General features: G+C 48.0%; 2 protein-coding genes and 1 long non-coding RNA gene across 7 annotated transcripts in view; 1 reads left to right on the forward strand and 2 right to left on the reverse strand.

Annotated features, from left to right (window-relative positions):
• Window positions 1-160: 160 nt before the first annotated feature.
• AGMAT (agmatinase (putative)) lies at window positions 161-9,569 on the forward strand. 3 transcript variants are annotated; one of them, XM_039842145.1, is made up of 8 exons: window positions 161-582; window positions 1,585-1,787; window positions 3,238-3,286; window positions 4,346-4,541; window positions 5,258-5,437; window positions 6,667-6,751; window positions 7,478-7,568; window positions 7,945-9,569. In XM_039842145.1, the coding sequence occupies exons 1-7, from the start codon at window positions 254-256 to the stop codon at window positions 7,549-7,551; spliced, it is 1,116 nt and encodes a 371-aa protein (XP_039698079.1). In that variant the 5' UTR covers window positions 161-253; the 3' UTR covers window positions 7,552-7,568; window positions 7,945-9,569. The 3 variants fall into 3 exon arrangements, with proteins under 3 accessions (XP_039698079.1, XP_039698081.1, XP_039698078.1); XM_039842147.1 differs by having other exon boundaries at window positions 8,060-9,569; XM_039842144.1 differs by lacking the exon at window positions 7,945-9,569 and having other exon boundaries at window positions 164-582; window positions 7,478-7,913.
• LOC120585782 (uncharacterized) lies at window positions 1,555-7,313 on the reverse strand. The gene is made up of 2 exons (XR_005648510.1): window positions 7,219-7,313; window positions 1,555-6,871 (listed from the first exon to the last, which is right to left on the reverse strand). It is a non-coding gene; the product is annotated as an uncharacterized LOC120585782 (long non-coding RNA).
• DNAJC16 (DnaJ heat shock protein family (Hsp40) member C16) overlaps window positions 8,965-13,281 on the reverse strand; it is a 32,840-nt gene continuing 28,523 nt past the window's right edge. For all 3 annotated transcript variants that reach the window (XM_039842137.1, XM_039842138.1, XM_039842139.1), the window contains exons 12-15: window positions 13,161-13,241; window positions 12,957-13,055; window positions 12,238-12,408; window positions 8,965-11,732 (exon numbers count right to left, since the gene is read on the reverse strand). In XM_039842137.1, coding sequence (XP_039698071.1) covers window positions 11,333-11,732; window positions 12,238-12,408; window positions 12,957-13,055; window positions 13,161-13,241 — 751 coding nt within the window. In that variant the 3' untranslated portion in view covers window positions 8,965-11,332. The remainder of the gene's footprint in view (window positions 11,733-12,237; window positions 12,409-12,956; window positions 13,056-13,160; window positions 13,242-13,281) is intronic.

Consider the following 13,281-nt stretch of genomic DNA (forward strand, 5'->3'; position numbering starts at 1 on the left):
CAGCTGCCAAGGGCCTTGTGGGGGGTAGGGGGGTGAAGGAATGAGGGGGGTGGCGGGGTATAGACACACCTGGACAGTGCAGTGGGCGTGAGTGGGGAGCTCTGGGCCTGGTTCTATTAACCAAAGAAGCCAGAGACCGAAGTCCACAAGGAGGTGTAGGCAGAGAGCGGCTGTGTCCCTGGGGCCCCTCCCCTGCCCTTGATTCCCGGGACACCCCTGCCCTTTGAGCCTGGGGCTGCTCGGGCTCTGGCACATGTGCCCTGGCCGCTGCGGGGACCAGCCAGGTTGGGCAGGCTGGCAGATAGGAGTCATGCTGCGGCTGATGGCATCCCGCTGCGCCCGGGGCCCAGGGGCCTGTGGGGGCGCGCATTCTGCCACCGGGCTCTGCAACACCGGCTGCAGCTCCAGCTGTAGGGCCTCCTACGCCTCCCGGAACCAGCCCCCCAGCTCTGAGTTTGTGGCCCGGCCCGTGGGCCTCTGCTCCATGATGCGGCTGCCCGTGCAGGCCTCTCCGGAGGGGCTGGATGCTGCCTTTGTCGGGGTGCCCCTGGACATTGGGACTTCTAACCGGCCTGGGGCGAGGTAAGGCCTGAAGGACTCAGGGACACATGGCTGGACAGCTTGAGTGCCAGCGGGCACGGAAGACACACCAGTAAGCACCTTGCTCACCCGGGGTGGGGTTGGAAGCTCATGCCTGGCTCCAAAGCTCCCCCCGCCCCTCATTTGTGAGAGAGTTGATTCGCATCACTCTTCATTAAGCAGCCCTGAGGGCTCAACCATTGGTAAAGAAAGGGGGTTCCGCTGCCTGAGCCTTCTCCAATCCCTGATCCCCAGTCCTTGCTGGGATTGTGGCTGGGAGGACCCTCAGTATACAGTGACAGGGGACATTACATTTGAGAGTGGAAGAAAGCTGGCCACCCCTCCCCCAAACCTCTAGATGTCACCTGACTCAAGAATTGCTCAAATTAAGGCAATTTCCCTAAGATCAAGTTGGAGGAAGTAAAGTTCATTTTCCTAATTGTTGAGCTTTGGCTATTCTTGATTCGGCTCAGTGACATTACATTCAACTACTGGTCTGAATGATAAATGCCACCATTTATTAAATGTCCACTAAGCACAAGGCACTTTGCGTGAATGACCTCACTTAATTCTTACTACAGGGTAAGATAAATATCACTATTATTTTACAGATTAGGAAACTGAGGCTCAAGGAGCTTAAGAGATTACCTGAGGCCACTTAGTAAACTGGTGATGGGGGGGAGGCTGAGGGGGCAGCTCTTAGATCTGTGCCTTTAATCTCTTCTATGTGTAGCCTGGATCAGTGGTTCTCAACCAGGGTTATTTTGCCCCCAGGGGACATTTAGTAGTGTCCGGCATTTTTGGTTGTCATAACCTGGGGGAAGGGGTGCTACTGGCATCTAATGGGGACAGACCAGGGATGATGCTAAACATCCTACAATGCACAGGATGGCTCCCCATGACATCCAGCCCCAAATGTCACCAATGCAGTGGAGGCTGAGAAGCCCTGCCTAGACAAGACCTCTAAGCCTTTAGTGATGGCTCACAGGATGGTTCTTCTTCCAGATTTGGACCCCGACGGATCCGCGAAGAATCAGTGATGCTTCGGACAGTCAACCCTAGCACGGGGGCCCTCCCCTTCCAGTCCCTTATGGTTGCAGACCTGGGCGACATCAACATCAATCTTTACAACCTTCAGGACAGCTGCCGCCTAATTCGAGAGGCCTATCAGAAAATCGTAGCCACTGGCTGTATTCCTCTGACCTTGGGTAATGGCATCTGCAAGGGCAAGGGCAGGTCTCTGCCCTCGGGGTTGAGTAACGCTGGGCCGGAGTACAGCTACTTCTCCAGGGCAAGCCACTGTGACTGTGGAGACAGAAGGATAGAGAACATTATTAATTCATGTATTTTAACCCCTGGGGAGAGGATATTTAAATGTTGGACTAGTAGGACTGACTGGGATGGACTAGAGTGAGGCGAGTGAGGCTTTGCCTCCACGCGAAATGTAAGGGGTGCGGAGAAAGTCGACAGTAACTATTACCGATTTTCCCCTTTTGTCTCAGGTTCTGATTTGGCTCAGAACATAGTTACCGGTCCTTTCTTTAAAATTTATCATGGACTTTTTTTTTTTTTGTATTGATTTTGAGTTTTAAAACATTTTGGCGTCCCTTAAATTTGCATCATGCAAGTGCCTCCTCCTCCTCGCCTTTGTCACAGCCCTTGATCCCAGGCCTGGGGAAGGCAGCCAACAGGGGCTCAGGGTGACTTTCGAACTATTTCAAGGACATTGTCTGAATGACCGAGAGGAGACCTGCACAGCAGTTTCTTCCTCATGGTCTATAGCAACCTATCAGGTGGCTTTCCCTCCAAGCCCCCACCCCCAGCCCCCGCTCACTGCATGTCTTTCTCTTCTGGTTCACAGAGAGTCAAAATGATACAGACCTTTTTTCTAAATAGCGAATTTGTTTTTTTCCAAAGTAGAGGGCCTAGCCTGAAGAGCATAGCGGTCAGGAGTTTCTCAATGGCATGGTTTGAACCCTCAGCTCCACCTTTCACTAGCTATTTATGCTTCATTTCCTCCTCTGCAAAATGGGGATATTAAAAACAGCAACACCTACCATATTATATTGTGTGAGGAACATATAATGAAAGTGCATACGAAACGCCCAGCATTGTGCTCGGCATATTTTGAGCTTGAATGAATGTTAGCTATTATTGTTATTAATGGTTGTCGATAGCAAGACTTTTCTAGGCTGTGCTGTTCAATATGGTAGCCACTAGCCGAATGTGGCTATTTAAAATTAATTAAAAATTACTTATTATTTAAAGAATTATTAATAATTATCGATTTAAATAAAAAATGTAGTCCCTCAGTTGCATGAACCACATTTTAATAGCTACGTGTGGCTGATGGCCACCATATTGGCCAGTACATTTATAGAACATGTCTATTATTGCAGAAAGTTCTATTGACAACACAGTTTGGGGTATTTTACCTGTTGGCTGTTAATTTAGTTTCCTCTTTTAAATGACAATGTAATTGCAAACATCCGGTGCCCATTTCCTCACCACTGAATAAGATCTTATTTTAGCTGGGGTTATAGTTCTTCAGTCTAATTGAAAGGGTAGCAGAATCGGGCACATCGAAGATCGCTCTGTGTAATGCACGGCCCCCTAATCTCATCCACTTTCTAGATGTCTTCTTTTTCCTCTGTGCAGGTGGAGATCACACAATTACCTACCCTATATTGCAAGCCATGGCAAAAAAGTGAGTCTCAAAGGTCTGGGCCCAAGCAAGGTTTCAAAATTCGGGAGCTAGGGAGCTAAGTTGTTTGCTGCTAGGTGGCATCAGGTGACCTCTGCTGGCTCAGGTTGTTGGGGATGACAGGCATTACCAACTGAGTTGCTTCTGTGGGTCAAAACTAAGGTCGGGTTCCAGGTGTCTCTGTCAGTCACCAGCTGGAAGCCAAGACAATTTATTATTAACACTTCTGCACCCCGCCCCCCATCCTTGCCCTAGATCTGCTCTGGTATGCACGCTCAGCATTTGCCTCTGTTTGGGGAAGATGAGCCCCTAGTGAGATACACAACCCCGGTTAGCTTGTTTCTGTTTTGCTCAAAGGCCAAACGCAAATACTGACAGGCACGATGATGATACTTACTGAAGAGAGGCTCTCGTTTTTCCTGTAAGGGCCCCTTTTTCCCTCAGAATGAGAAACTGGCTTTCCTAGTAGTGGAACTCTACCAAGGATTGACTAAGTTTGGTTAATTAGTTTGGGAAAGAGACAGATGGGCCAAGGCGGCAGCAGCTCCAGAATTCATAGATTGGAAAGACGTGTAGGCAGAATTCTAATTTGGGGTGGGTGGGTACAAGTCTTTTTTTTGAAGCTCTGTTTGCCTAGCATGGTTTTGGATCGTATGTTTCTTTTGGGTGGCCAGCAGCGTTGATGGAGATTATGGCAAGAGAGCTGGGTCGAAGTAGCTTCTTGGCGCCACAGCTGGAGAAAGGGTGGCTCTGATTAGTTCAGCTGAGTTTATCCTTCATTGTCATCCTCCTGGCTCTCTCCATCTCTAAGTGAAGAAAATCCTGGGTGATATGTAGTGGGTGGCAGCTAAAGCACATGTCTATTTTGGGCCTGACTTCTCTGAGTTTATTGTTCTGAGATAATAAGTCATTTGAAGACAGAAACCAGTCACAAGGCCGGTAACTGATGCCAGGTCTCCCCTCCTTAGCTGTGAACTGTCATCAAGGTTTGGTAGATTGGAGGGTGGCTGTGCTCAGGTCCCATGAGGAAGCCTGGCCTCTGAGCTGCCCTGTCGTCATCAGGCATGGCCCTGTGGGGCTTCTGCACGTGGATGCTCACATGGACACAGCCGACAAGGCCCTGGGAGAGAAGATCTATCATGGGACACCCTTCCGCCGATGCGTGGACGAGGGACTCTTGGACTGTAAGCGCGTAGTGCAGATTGGCATCCGGGGCTCGTCCATGACCTTGGATCCCTACAGTTACAGCCGGAACCAGGTGACAGACCCAATGCCCCTCCCTCTGTCTCCCGCCCGCAAAGTGCCTTTCTCTCGATTGTCCACTCCATCCATGGTGGCTATGGATTCAACAGAGGTTTTAATAATCAACTTCAGAAAATGAGGACAAAAAGCTGACTTTGCGTCGAGAGGGTCACGTGGAGCAGAGAGGAGCAAGGACGGTAGCCGATGGGGTAGAGGAGGCCTCTTATCGCTGGGGTGGGGAGACGAGCAGCAACGAACCAACTCCTGGATGTTGCTGGCTTGGAAAAGAGCTGAGGAGGTTCAAACCCAAGGTGACTGGCTGCTGCCTTCTTAGTTCTCATCCTCATACTCACTAGGCCAGGTGGCTCCCAGGTATATACGTAGGACAAGACCCCCAACAGGAAGGACCCAAGTCCCCTGCTTTTAGAGCGTGCAAAGGCCAGTCTCTGGACAGAGCTGTTCGGGTGGTGCTGGCATGATCTGTCCTGAGTTTCTCACTCGGGCTTCTCTCTGATCCCAGCTCCACAGGTCACCGTGGGCTTCCTCCCTGCTTCTTTACCAGCTGCCGTTCCTACCCTCCTCCCCTGCAAAATGGGGATGACGGTTCCTTCCTCGTGAAGGCTGGCGGTCAAACGTGATGTGTACATAAAGAGCTGAGCTTGGGGCTGCCACATAGGGAACGCTGCCATGCTGAGGCCTTGCACCCCCGCTCTTCGATTCCCACCTCCTCAGGGCTTCCGGGTGGTCCTGGCTGAAGACTGCTGGATGAAGTCACTGGTCCCTCTGATGGGGGAAGTGAGGCAGCAGATGGGAGGCAGACCTGTTTACATCAGCTTTGATATTGACGGCTTGGATCCTGCCTATGCCCCAGGGACAGGGACCCCTGAAATTGCTGGTCTCACCCCTAGTCAGGTAAGGAGGCTCCACCAGTGACCGTTCCTGGGAGGGAGGATTTTTAACTCCCTACTTTTCTGGTTCTTGTAGCGAGTCTTCGGCAATCAAGGTAGGATTTTAAAAACTGAGCCCTTAAGTCTTTATACTGTCCTCAGGGCCGACTGCAGGTTTGAATATCCCCTTACTGAGAAGTGGCTGATTTTAGCAAGTGCCCTCATTTATCTGGGATTTCACTGTCCTTTATGTGATCTGTCTCTAGTCCACCTGTAGTTGGTTCATGGGGACGATATCGTACGACCCCTTCTTAAGGACACTGAACTTATCTTTTGGGGGTTAAATTTTAAAAGCGTGAAGTGTGCAGTTGGATCAACCAGCTACCAAGGTAGTTCAAGAGTTTTAGAAATACCCAAATACAGCTCCCACGGGGTACACTGAGCGTAAAGCAGGGAGGCAGAATGGGAGCGAGGTTATAACTAGGAGGTAAATCCGGGAGGTCGGGCCTTTGTTTTGTTCACTACCCTCTCCTCGGAGCCTAGAACAGTGCCTGGCATGTAGTAGGTACTCGAAGATATTTGTGAGGAAATGAATGGAGACTGCTTATTTAATTATCCCATAGCCTCTAAGAAAGGAGGATGGTCAGGACCGCCTCTTTAAAGGCATCCTGAGTTCTCGTCAGTTTTCTGAAACATAGTCCTCATCCCTCAGCTTATCGTCCTTCTGGGCTCTTCACCTGCAGAATGAAAACTCAGACAAAGCGCCTCTTCCTACCATCTCTCTCCCTGAGTGTGATGTGCTGGCCACATCTCACTACTGGTTCTCCCATCTCGCTGCCTTTCGCATGTGTCTTTCCCTCTGCCTGGGCTGCCCTTCCCCTGCTTATCTCTTTGGTCACTTTCTTGAGCCATGTCCACCTTGGGGAGGCCTTCCACCACCTCTTCCGACTGTTTCATCTGCTTACACTATTCTATGCTTGCTTTTCTTGAAGCCCTTAATTTGGCACTGAAATAATTGGTTTCCTTGTCACCATCATCAAATCACACTGTGGAGCGAGCCCTCAGGAGCAGGGGCCGAGCACTGGTTATTTGTGTCTCCATGATGCCTGCCACTGTGCCCGACGGTTTAATGTTTACTGAGGGAAAGCAACAGTTCCATGTCAAAGGTGGCCACGTGTTGGGAGAAATCCCCGGAGGCCTCTGCTGGCTGCTTTTCACTAGAAATGGTTACCACTGTGGCTTGATCTTGGACAGGCTCTGGAAATCATCCGGGGCTGTCAGAGCCTGAACGTGGTAGGTTGTGACCTTGTGGAAGTTTCACCGCCATACGATCCTTCTGGTGAGTATGCAAGAAATCAGTGATCCATAGGCAGTGAATAGCTTAAATGATATTAATCTAGTTAATAAGTAGCAGATGGATGAGTCCTTTTGTATAACTCAGGAACCTGCGAAGTATGGCCTACAATGAAGAGAATAAACCTATGATTAAAACCTTACAAACATGAGCTAATGAACTCTAACAAAACCCTTGGGAGGTGGCTAAGTATTATTAGCTTGCTCATCCATCAGCAAGAGAAAAACAGCTTGCAGTTTAGTGATAGGGTGGCACAGTTCTATCCTTTGATATTTCATTGAAAAGTGAGTTCTCAAAGGATAAATAATACTTAGTAATATTAATGAAGCGGGGAGTCGGCTGGTTTAGGAGAGCTATTCAAAGCAGATACCATCCCAATAATTCTAATTTAGAAAACCTTACAAATTTAGGCCTATTAGCCTCAGAGGGTAGATAATAAACACAATACGCACCATTATGTTTTCCTTTCGGGGGAGATCTGTTCTCGGAGAAAACCAAACCTCTGAATGTTAAAATACTGTTTCCAAATGAAGCTTGCTGGAGCAGAATGGCGGGGTGGGGGGGGGGTGAGTGGGGAGCATGTCCCCAGGGCAGTCCTCAGGAAGAGCAGGATAGACAGGTCCCTAGGAAGGAAGCACACAGGGAAGAAGGCTGTGGGTCATTGGGAGGCGGGACTTTGGGTCTTCACTGTTGGGTTTCACTTCTTTGTAGGAAACACGGCCCTCCTGGCAGCTAACCTGCTGTTCGAGATGCTGTGTGCTCTCCCTAAAGTGACAGTCATCTGAACCTTGTGCTTTTCAAGGTAAAACGTCAGATTGCATCAATGACAAATTCTCAAGAAGGATTTATGAGCAAGCAGTCTGAGTCCTCGAAGAATTTACGCCAATAAAACTTTCTGTTGGAAGTGTCACCGATGGCTGTAAAATCAGGGCATTCAGTAGATGTCTAATCCAAACAGCTATTTCTGAGGAGTTTGAATTAACTTAAAAAAAAAAAAAAAGCACTTATGCTGCACTGATCTTTTTCCTTTAATGAAAGATGATGGAGGATAAAGGGGAAGGGGATGAAGAATTTAGTTCAAGGCTATCTAAAAATTAGAGGAATGAAAAAAAGAATGACTATGAAATAATACTATATAAACCTTCAATATTTCTGTAGTATTTTCCTTTTAAATACAGTGCCTCCTGTGAGGAGCTCGGGGCTGCACCTTGGTTTTAGGACCATCGTGAACGTAAACGAAATTGAAAGAAATGAACGCGCAGATCCTAATAAACTTCCCACTTGAAAACCCAGGAGGTACAGGAAACGTCTCCTAAGCGGGATGAGACCAGCTGGCCTTTAAAGAGCCTTGAATGACACTCCCTTAACCCGCTGCCTGCAAGTCTCAGTTCTGCATTGTCTACGCTTCGAGTCCACACACCCTCATGACAGCAGTTTCTGAAATCTGCACTTCGGACGTGCTCATCTTAAGCATGTGCTGACTTCCATGCAAATTCAGGATCAAATCATTTCGCAATGCAGGAGCTACCCGTAATCATCACACATTAAAATAGTTTATTTCTGTTTCCAGTCGGTAATGTTCTTAAAACAAAAATAACATCAGCTTCAGTGCCTGTTCACAACACAAAACAAAAACAACATAAAAAAGACACCATTTGCCAAATAAGTTATTTGTTCCTAAGAGTATCAAAAGTGCAAAATATTCACCTTTTCAGATCTGTCTCGAAAGTACAATTATTCTTCTTGACAAACTGAACAGATAGATTCAGCAGCTGTCACACTGCGTTTGTTTCCAGGGGACAATGGCAAGTATTTGGATGTAAGCAACAGTTCAGTTAAAATGTTTTGCATCAGCTTTTAAAGAATTTTGCTTTAAAAAAAGTTCAAGTGTTTGCTTCTAATCCCATTTCCCAAACAAAGCAAATCGCTTAAAACACAAATCAGATCCCATTTCTCTTTATACCAGGAAAACATTTATGTACTGAATGGGGGAGGCTATCAACCTATTATTTGAAAACTACAACCAAATTTTCATGGTCAGTAAGTGACGGCAGTGAGACCATGGTGCCTAATGGCCGTTGGGGCAGGCTTGCTCGTTGAGATTGCTTAGCTGGGGTTGCTGACCTCTATGTTAGACAAATTGTGCAACTGACACCTTGGCAATAAAAATATATTTTTTAAATAGGCATGTATTCTACAAAGTTTTTTTTTTTTTTTTTTAGGCCAGTTTTCATCCCCTTCTAAACATGATGCATAGTCTCTACCAACCGGTAAAACCTAACTCTAAAATCATCGATGTCCACAGTTTCAAGATACATAATAAAGTGGGCGGAGGGGGGGAGGGTTAGCTGGTTTAGGAGAGAGAGTCAAAGGCCATAAAGACTAGGAACTTAACTTCAAACTAAAATTAGGCCTGTGATTACACACCTCGGCGAGAGAAATGGTGGCACTGGCTGAGCACGACAACGGCTCCAAGGTCTGACATGAAAGTGAACAAATTAATGGACACAACATTCAGGAGGAAAGGCTTGGGTGGTCAAGGGTAAAGTTCATTTTAAAATAAAAGCTCCCGAGTGTCCTCTTGGGAGACCTATCTACCAGCCCCCAAAGAGACCTGCAGAAAAATTTTTTGACCGAAATATCTGCCGGGAATGTTTTCAATCCTGTTATCATTTTGCTTTCTTAGTATGAATGGAAGGTACAGCTGTCTGAAGGTGCTTTTTATTTTAATAAAAAATTTTAAATTAACAAATCTGGTTGAGTTTTTGGTTTTCAGAAATTAAGGTCAAGAATCCCATTAGTACTGGAAATTAAAAAAACCTACCACCAAACCAAAACATACTCATATAAGCAACCTGGCCATAAGAGACCCAGAAAGTTTTATTTTGTGGACTGTGATCATTTCTACCTGGCCCAGGGGCCATGAGACGTGGCGATCGGAGTAAGCGTCCACTTTTAGAGGATCAAGTGGAAAAATGAAGCCTGGTGGTGATTTTATTTTTTTCATAAAACTACAGATTCCATGAAAACTATAGGAATTCCTGGGCTTGAATAATTTATCACTTGCCACTGGAGCTCAATATTTAAATTGTTCAGGATCCAAATGGCTTGGTTTAAAACAATTATGTTTAAAGAAAATAATAACTTCTTTTGTTCCATCACGGATTCTGACCCTTCACGTTACAAACTGCCTTTGATATCTGACCAGAGAACTCGCCGAGGCTGTCCAAACTCCACTGGTGGTTTTGCTCTGAAAAAGAAAAGGTAAGTTCTCTAACTGGCCAGTGTGATCCAGCCTGGAGTCCACCGTACGCTGTGGCTCAGCAAGCTGATGACACGTCTGACCCTGTTACTGGTGAAGCAGCTGTATGTTAAGAGTGAAACAGTTAAGAGGAGACGTTGAATGTAGGCCAGAAGCTCAAAGTAAGACTTTGCAAAACAGGAGTCTAGAACCAGTCTTGGTTCACTTGTCACAAAAGAGGATATGAAGATACAGCACTTTTGGGGTAACAGTGTTCAAAATACAATTGTTGAGAAATGTCAGGTTCCTTGATACAAAGACACGTCTGGTATTTTACTAAAGAGACACCACGGGAGTGAAGAGGTTCCCCGCGCCTGACTCGGCAGGTGGGAGAATGTGTCTTCAGTTTACCATCTACCGGCTTATAGCAGCTTATCTCTACGTTCAGAGAATAAAGTCGTGGCTCCTAATATTCATACCCTAAAACTGACAGAGGGAGAAAGGCATCTGAAAACATACACGTAAATGGCTCAAGTCATTACAGTACATTACAGTGCATGTTCCTCCTGGCTACGTTTAGAGCTGGGGAGGCGGCTGGTGGGACGCTCACAAAGGGGTCACTTCAATCGCCGCCCAGCCCTCCCTTGTCTTGCCTTAGGAAGAACACTCAACTCACACGCAGTCTATTCCACCCATCTCTATCCTTGTAAAACTCTGTAAAAATGGCTGACAAACTGCTGAAGGGGGATACCCCCAAAGTCGACGTTAGCCACTTACTACCCGAAAAACCATCAAAGGTAAGACTGCTTGGAACGAGGCCTCTTTCCAGACGCAGGGCCTAGAGAGCTGCTGCGGGTCCTTCCACTCTGACAGCATGCACTGTGGCTGAAGCCCAGCGGGGCCGGGACGGGGAGGAAGGGAAAATGACCCAACCAGCGGCCAGCGCACCAGGCTCGTGAGATTCCATCCAGGTCCCGCTGCGGGGTGAGCATCTGTGCTTCCCCACTAGCAGAGACAGGACAGGGGAGGGTGCTGTGAGCGCGTGACGGGCATGACAAAGGAAGAGGGACGAGCAGTCTGCTGTAGATAGTGTGGCATTCAAACGAGGAAAAAAACCCAAAGGAAATATTTTGATCTACGGAAGTCGACTTGTGTTTTTCGCTCCTAGGTTAGAACAGGACAAAGGAAAGATTCTTCTAGCCACTGTTCTAGAAGAATAATCTAAAATCTATACTGTCCGCTGTGATTGTTTGAGTCCTGAAAATACCTGTTTGCAGGGGCCTGCTAAAAAGTCTGAAGAGTTCAAGTCTCTCTTTGAAATCCTCTCAGTCTAGCTCAGGCCAAGAGGGAATATAAAACCTCTGCAAGGAGCCTTCCAACAGGCGTTCCATCCACAAGGACAACTTGCTCAATTTCCCTTTGATGGGCCTGGATCCAAGGCCACAGGAAGATTTCCCCCGAGAGTCACCCAGATGGAGGGGAGAGTCAAGACCACCACATGCCCCCATGGCCTCCTCTTCTTCCACTGTTTTTTGGGGCTTAAAGAGGCAGAAGTATTTCTTGTGGCCATTCAGAGCCAGTACATAACCAGTATAGTCACGTTCCATGAAATGCTTGTCATACTGGTTTGGGATCGGAGCTGCATCTTGAGCGAATTCTAATAAGTATTCAAGCCATTCTCTGTGTTTATCTAGACTCAGGAAGGAGAAGTGTAGGCAGCTGCTCCTGTAGGAAGAAGAGAATGAGGATTTAGAGTATTTCCTGACACATTTCAAATATGGGAACAAGAATACCTCAGCCAGACTTCAAATTACAGGAAAAGGCTTCAGGTCAGATGGGGCCAGAATACAGAAAACGGGAGGATTTCTGTGGCAGCTGGAGGCCTGCTAGGACAGCAGCAATGCTCCACTCATCCGTTCCCCGGTCCCCCGCTGGGTGTCACTTACATCACTCTCGGGATCCAGCTACAGGACAATAGCGAGGGCTACAGAATAGTTTTCTGAAAGGGCTCAGGGAAGAAGCACCAACAGGACATGAAGTCGAGCAGGGAGAAAAGGTCCCCTCATGATGGCACAGCCTCTTGGGTTAGAAAGGTCACAGCCAACGTCTGCTGCACGGATGAAAGCCCCTCGCGGTCAAAGAGGAAAGGATGGATTCTCTAGTCCTCTCCTTTGCAAACGCGCATGCTCTGGCCCTTTCTCTACCCCTCTCTCGCGCATACCCAGCCTACCCGGTGAATGTGTAGACCTCCAAAGCGAATTTCTGTAGCAGGCTGGTCTTGGTGGAATTCGACAGGATGAGGACGACATTCATGTGGCCTGGCCTCAGGCGTACCAAGTTGCTGGTGTACGTTACATCTGTGAGTTCGGTTACCTCCACGAAGCCTTTTTTGGGAAACTTGCTGTGGAGAAATATCGAGAAGTGAAGATGTTATCAGGATAGGAGAATGCCATTACTATTGCAAGGAACAAGCAGCAGAAAATGCTATGTTCTAACCCGATGAGATATGGTATTTAATATTCTCGAGCCTGACACACTGGCAGGACCAGGATGGTCCCTACTTCGCGATCCTGGGGCTACGAAGAGCCTCTCAGATGCTGCCGTTCAGCTGGAAAATGCTGATGAAGGACACGGGCAGTTCTGGTGAAGTTCTGTTCTCTGCTTCTGGCTCATCTAGCATCTCTGACACGCTTCTTTGCCTCCTGCCGTCAGTATTAAGTCTGAGACTCAGAAGCCGATGAGACGGAGCAGAGGGAGACCCGGCGTCTCAATGCCTTCAGGGTCTCAGTAAACGAGGCCAGCGGTGACCCTCCCCTAGACCCACACCTCACGCACCAGGCGGCGGACCAGAGTTCTTCTATCTACCACATGTCCCGACACTGCGCTACGAGACCACACCGTCTGCGGGGCTGCTGCTCAGGGGAAGGGCTGCTGTTTTGTTAGAGAAACCTGCTGTTTTCTCTGGCGAAGCTGGGCTCGGTCTTCCCGGCCTTCTCCTGGGTGTCCTCTTTATCTGGAGGGCTGGACTCTCGCTCATCATTTGAGTCACTGAAGTGAGGAAAAAAGAATTTTACAAGAAAAAAAGAGGACCGACAACTAGGAGGTGTGGGGCTCTCCCTTGAGGAAGCGCCGAGAAGCCCCGCAGGCGTTTACCTGAAAGCCTGAACCATGACGGTGCCGAAGAGGATGAAGAGGGCGGAGAAGAGCAGCGACAGGAGGGGCATCATTTCCCGCCTGAAACGAGGTTCACGGCTTACAGACCGCTCAGCGCCAC

Source organism: Pteropus medius, unplaced genomic scaffold (assembly GCF_902729225.1).
Source record: "Pteropus medius unplaced genomic scaffold, Ma_sr-lr_union100, whole genome shotgun sequence".
Lineage (NCBI taxonomy): Eukaryota > Metazoa > Chordata > Mammalia > Chiroptera > Pteropodidae > Pteropus > Pteropus medius.

Excerpts from the sequence above, each read along its gene's own strand:
- AGMAT (XM_039842145.1), top strand. The coding sequence starts at position 254 with ATGTGCCCTGGCCGCTGCGGGGACCAGCCAGGTTGGGCAGGCTGGCAG. Across the intron at positions 583-1,584 it reads TCTAACCGGCCTGGGGCGAG|ATTTGGACCCCGACGGATCC; the intron begins GTAAGGCCTGAA and ends TTCTTCTTCCAG. Across the intron at positions 3,287-4,345 it reads TTGCAAGCCATGGCAAAAAA|GCATGGCCCTGTGGGGCTTC; the intron begins GTGAGTCTCAAA and ends TGTCGTCATCAG.